This window comes from Orycteropus afer, unplaced genomic scaffold (genome assembly GCF_000298275.1).
Source record: "Orycteropus afer afer isolate SDZICR_OR568_19922 unplaced genomic scaffold, OryAfe1.0 scaffold00004, whole genome shotgun sequence".
NCBI lineage: Eukaryota > Metazoa > Chordata > Mammalia > Tubulidentata > Orycteropodidae > Orycteropus > Orycteropus afer.
Window position 1 is genome coordinate 17,332,940 of NW_006921591.1, and position 5,890 is coordinate 17,338,829.

Genomic DNA, 5,890 nt, shown 5'->3' on the forward strand with positions numbered 1-5,890 from the left:
GTTGTGGTATATTTGAAACAGAGAGATTGTTCTATACAAATTGGTTAAAATAAAAAGTGAGACTGGGGTTGGAATAAGTTCCAAGTATCTGTTAAACTTCTTTATTTGGAATACTTTATTTTCCTATAATCTCATGCCTGCTTCACTCATTTTAACTTACTTCTGGTGAGATTAAACTGATTTTGACTAATAAATAGTTGTTTTAGAAGTTTAATCCAGTTTATTGTTTTCTATAAACTTGGAGTAAATAATTTAGTTCCTATTCTTTTAACTCTATAATATGTCATAAAGGGATACTGACAAAAAATACATTTATTTACCCCTCTTAAGATTGTTTTCTTAATCCATATGGAGGGTTGTGGTTTGTGTGCCTGTGCATGTGTGAGCGATTGAGGGTAGAGGGGCGAGGGTGAGGAGAAGAGAGAGAATAGAGATGGAGATTGGAGTTCCTTCTGTTGCCATATGTCTTAAGTAGAGGTAGGAAATTGAGCCTCACAGCTCTGTGGTTGTCTGCCTCAGTGAAGCATCAATTGAAATTGTATTGGGTTTTAGTAAAGAGTTGCTTTCCCCATCTTCCGTTTGGATGTATGTACCTATATCTTCTCCCTTGTCCTGCCTTCACTCTTATCCTACCTCTGCCATGGTAAATGACTTACAGGCTTTCAGAATTATCTATGCCAGGAGCCTAGAAGAATCATTACTCTGTGGAATGCCTGTGTTAGGCTTTTCTAGAGGGTATGTATGTCATGTGATTGCAATTGAGTAGAAACCAGACTGACTGTCTCTAAGTCTTTGTCCTTTTCACTGGCAGCTCTTCAAGTGGGTCTTGTCTGTGTGTCACCACCTCAGGAAACCAGCAGAATGGCTGCAAACAAGAATAAGAGCCAGAGCTCCTTGGCCCTTCACAAGGTGATCATGGTTGGCAGTGGAGGTGTCGGTAAATCAGCTTTGACGCTTCAGTTCATGTATGATGAGGTAAGATATGTCAGTTCACAGACCGCCTTCATTGTCCTGATTTTGGTTAGTAATGAGTTCCTTAGGAGCCCTGGTAGCACAATGGTTAAAGTGCTTGGCTGCTAACCAAAAGGTCAGCAGTTTGAACCTGCTAGCTGCTGTAGAGATTACAGCCTTAGAAACCCTATGGGGCAGTTTTACTCTGTTCTCTAGGGTCGCTATGAGTTGGAATCAACTTAATGGCAGTGGGTTTGCTTTTGGTTTAACAAGCCCTTAGGTGGTGCAGATGGTTAAGCATTTGTCTACCCACTGAAAGATTGGTTCAGATCTGCCCAGAGGTACCTGGGAAGACAGGCCTAGTGGTCTGCTCCTGAAAGGTCACAGCCTTGAAAACCCTGTGGAGTAGTTCTGCTCTGCACAACAAGAATCATCTTGATGGTAACTAACAACACCAACAGTTTAAACTTTGGCAGGCGTGTCAGGGATCCCTGCTTGTGTTATTTCCATGGTTATACTTGGAGCTCTCTTTTTGACAACGAGAGCAAGAGAGGAGGAAGGAACCTTTGTATTGATGTTTCTAAATAATAGATCTGATATTTAGCTGTGTAATTAGTTTATTTTGAGAGGGATTAAATGGGGTAGCTGAGTTGTCTTAAGAACTTAATCTTTTCTCAAGTGATAGGCATCAAGTTCTCCCTAATTCTCGCATGCAACAAGATAGAGCTGGGCTTTATCTTCACATAATCCCTGTCAAAAGTTACATCATTTACTTAATGTGGCTAATGCAACTGATCTTGAATCCATGTATCAACACAACCTTGATTACTGTGGCAACAAAAGTCCCTGCTTGACTATCTTTTACTTGTGCTGCAGGCAGAGGGTTCAGACCAGAGCTGAAACAGCAGGGCTTCTTACTTGCATTGTGTTTATGTGGACATATGCTTCATAATATTTGTGAAAGAAAGATATCTTAGCACAATCAATTAAGACCACTATCTCTTTTCACTAGACCTTCCCTCTGTCCAACTTCCTCTTATGTTAGCTATCATTAGAGTGCCACAGGCATTTTGAGGCTATAGTTGAGAGAAGTTGAATTAGGGATACATTTAGTTGGAGTTTAGTAGCATATAGTGTTTTAGAGTCACAGTAGTGTGTGGTTATTACTAGCTATCCTGGTGTAGGAATGGCTTCCAGAAATACTCCTACTGCCCACTGTGCTGACTCAGTTGGCATTGAGGAGTGAGATGCAGGGCTGAGAGTTGTATGCTGGTATGTACGTGTCCTGTTGCACCTGGCAAAGAAAGTGTGTGGGCACTGGAAAAGAAACGGGTTGAAATTATGGAGCTGGAAACTGGTCTGGAAAGTTTTTCCAGGTCTTAGAGCTTCTTACAGTGATCTTTTCTAAGCTGTCAATGAAAGAGAAGTTGTAATCAACCATTCTAGAGGAAAGACTGAATTATTTTATTTTCTGTAGAAAGTATTACAAAGTCATTTGCATATGACAAAGTATATTAGGTTCCCAGGGCTGCTATAACAAAATACCACAAAGTGAGTGGCTTTAAAGATAGTAATTTACTTTTTCACAGTGTTGGAGGTTTGAAGTATAAATCAAGGTCTCAACCCTATCAATTCCTCCTGTGGGCCTCTTTCCTAGTTTCTGGTAACTTGTAGGGTGTCGGGTGTTCCTTTGCTGTTTATATATGCATCTGCCTTAGTGTCTCTCTGTGTCTGTACTCCCCTTTATAAGACACCACTCAGAAGGGATTAGGTTCAGAACCCTACTGTATTCCCCCTTGACCTCATTAATATAATGAAAGAAAGCCCCTATGTCCAAATGGGATCACATTCATAGATACAGGGGTTAGGACTTCAGTATCTATTTTTTGAAGGACACAGTTCAGTCCATAACACAAAGTAATCAAAGAGTAAGACAAAAGGACAAAAGTTAGATATTCTGGAGGTATGTAAGATAGCTGATCAAAATATGTTCTTTTGCTGGATTTTATGACAGTGGTATTAACATTAGTTTTCTGTTGCTGTGTAGCAAACCACCACAGATTTGTTGTTTTTAGGTGCTGTTGAATTGGTTCCGACTCATAGCAACCTTGTGTACAACAAATGAAATGCTGCCCAGTCCTTTTGAGTGCCTTCCAACCTGAGAGGCTCATTTATCTTCCATCATTATATCAGACAGTGTTCCACTGCTATTCATGAGGTTTTCTGTGGGCAGTTTTTTCGGAAGTAGATGCCATGTCCTTCTACCTAGTCCGTCTTAGTCTGGAAGCTCCGCTGAACTCTTTTCCACCATGTGTAACCCTGCTAGTATTTGAAATACCGGTGGCATAGCTTCCAGCATCACAGTGACACTTAAGTCACCACAGAATGACAACCTGACAGATGAAGAACTTTAACAACTTAAAGCAACACACATTTATCATCTGACAGTTTCCATGGGTTAGGGACTCGGGGTTTAGCTGGGTCCTCTGCTCAGGGTCTCATAGGAGGCAGTCAAGATTTGTGCTGGGCTGTGGTCTCATTTGAGGCTCAAGTCTTCTTCTAAGCTTTCTGGTTGCCGCCAGTTTCCTGGTATGTGGTCCTTTCTGTAGGCAGTTCATAACTTAGCCTGCTTCTTCAAGGAGAAGCTCTTTCTAGTTTGCTCAGATGGAATTTTATACAGCAAAACATAGTCACAGGAGTAATCCCATCATTTTTTCTATATTCTGTTGATTAGAAGCAAGACACAGTTTGTCTGTACCCAAATGAGGCATGACTCACTGAGGGTCACCTTAGGGTGTGTCTGCCACAGTGTGTGTCTGTTTTTAAAAATGTATAAGGAATGTGCTTTCTTTTCTCATTCTAGGTAAATTCTTACTTCTGTATCAAATATCATAAGTGTAATTTTATATTCTTAAAGGGGGCCTCCGCAATGAATAAGTTTCAGATCAAGACCTCGATTTCCTCCTGGGTCACACCCATCTGTGTTTTACAATAAAAAGCTTTTGTTTTTGATGCCTGCTTTTGTATGTCTTATGCTTGGGGCCAAAGTGAGAAATTCCGGCATAATCTAATTTACCCAAAACATTTTTGCATAAAAGGAAAGAGGCAAGTTGGGAAGCCTGCTTTGGGAATCTTTTTTGTTTACTTGTTTCTGCTTAATAACTTGTAATTTGCTTACTAAAAGTCTCTTTTTTTTTTCCTATAACAGAGGACAAGAAGGGGAATTAGGATGAGGGAGATAGGATTAGAGTAGTGATTATTATGGAGGTGGGGGAGAGGAATATTTGGCACTGTCTGGAGACATTGTTGATTGTCACAACTGTGAGGGGTGCTGCTAGAATCTAGTAGTGGGTAGAGGCCAGGGATACTGCTAAACATCCTACAATGCCCATGACAGTACTGCCCCCACCTACCTCTCCACAACAAAGAATTATCTGACCCAAAATGTCAGTAATACCAAGGGTGGGAAACCCTGGATTAGAGGAAGAGCTGTGTCAGGTTGGAGAGGAAGATCATAATGTGGGTGATTAAGAGGCACCAGGAGGCCAACTCCAAGTGCAAGCTCAAAACTGAGGCCCAACTCTACTTTGTGACTAGGATTCATTCTGCTCTGCATGTCTGCCAAGACCCTAGAAGACTAGCCATAGGAGATTAGGAGAGCTTAGTCTGAAAATGTCATTTTTATTATATATGTTTACATATGTGCATATGACAAGTTGTTATTACTGGGGGAAAAAAAAAACTACTGTTGAGTCAGTTTGACTCATAGTGACCCCTCTTGGGTTTCTGAGGCAGTATCTCTATGGAAGTAGATTGCCCAGTCTTCCTTCTGAGGAGTGGCTGGTGGGTTTGAACCGTTAGCCTTCTAGTTAGCAGTCAGATGCCTTAAGCACTATGCTACCAGAACTCCCAAGTTGTTATTAGCTGCTGCTAAGTCAGCCTCTGACTCATGGAGACTCCATGCACAGTTAAACAAAAAGCTGCCTGGTCCTGTACCACCTCCATGATTGGTTGCAGATTGGACTGTTAGAGTACATAGGGTTTTCACTGGCTGATGTTAGGAAGCAGTTTGCAAAGATTTTCTTCCTAGTCTGTGTTAATGTGGAAACTGCTGAAAACTGTTTAGCATCATAGCAACACTCCACTGACAGATGAGTGGTGGCTCTGTATGAGGTGCACTGACCAGGAATTAAACCAAGTTTCCTCACGGAAGGGGAAAATTCTACCTACCATTAAATCACCATTGCCCCCAGATGGCAAGAGAGGGAGAGGAAAGATGCATACAAAGTTGTTTTCCTCTTCTCCTTCCTCACAGAAGGAAAGCTATGCTTGACCTTTGTATATTTTTCTCAGAGCTCATGTATTAGACCACCATTTGTCAGTTTATCATACTGTTGTGGCTCAAATGTTGCTGAGATGCTGAAGAACAGACTTTATGCAAGTTCAGGTTGAAGCTGAAAAAAATTAAAATAAATTCACGAGAGAAAAAGTACTTGCATATGTCTTACCTGAATTTAGAGGCAATCTTTTTTTTTTTTTTAATTGTGATTTGGGCGAAGATTTACAGAGCAAATTCACTTTACATACAGCAGTTCACATATACTTTGTCTCATGTCTTTGACCACAGTTTACTGCAATGCAAAAGCTCCCCTCCCACTTCCTCCCCATAGTTACCTCTTCCCAGTGTCCATCCCTCCATACATTCCTGCCCCCTGAGCTGTCTCCCTGTGCATAAGCATCCCTTCTTTCTCCCATGATTGTTCTCTCTAAAGAGTGTATCTACTTGAGGTAAATGTTCAACTCATATGCCTGTATTTTGTTTGGCTGGAAACCACAGGTGTGGGTTCAATTTCAGACCTGAAGGGCAGCTAGGGGCCATAGTCTCAGTGGTTCCACCAGGCTCTATTGGACCAGCAAACATGGTCCCTACCTTTTTTTT

The 5,890-nt window shown here is 41.2% G+C and overlaps 1 protein-coding gene across 1 annotated transcript in view; it reads left to right on the forward strand.

Moving 5' to 3' along the window:
* Window positions 1-861: 861 nt before the first annotated feature.
* The window catches only part of RALB (RAS like proto-oncogene B), a 50,279-nt gene continuing 45,250 nt past the window's right edge, over window positions 862-5,890 (forward strand). Inside the window, exon 1 of the mRNA XM_007937798.2 lies at window positions 862-975. Within this exon, the coding sequence (XP_007935989.1) occupies window positions 862-975 (114 nt within the window). The remainder of the gene's footprint in view (window positions 976-5,890) is intronic.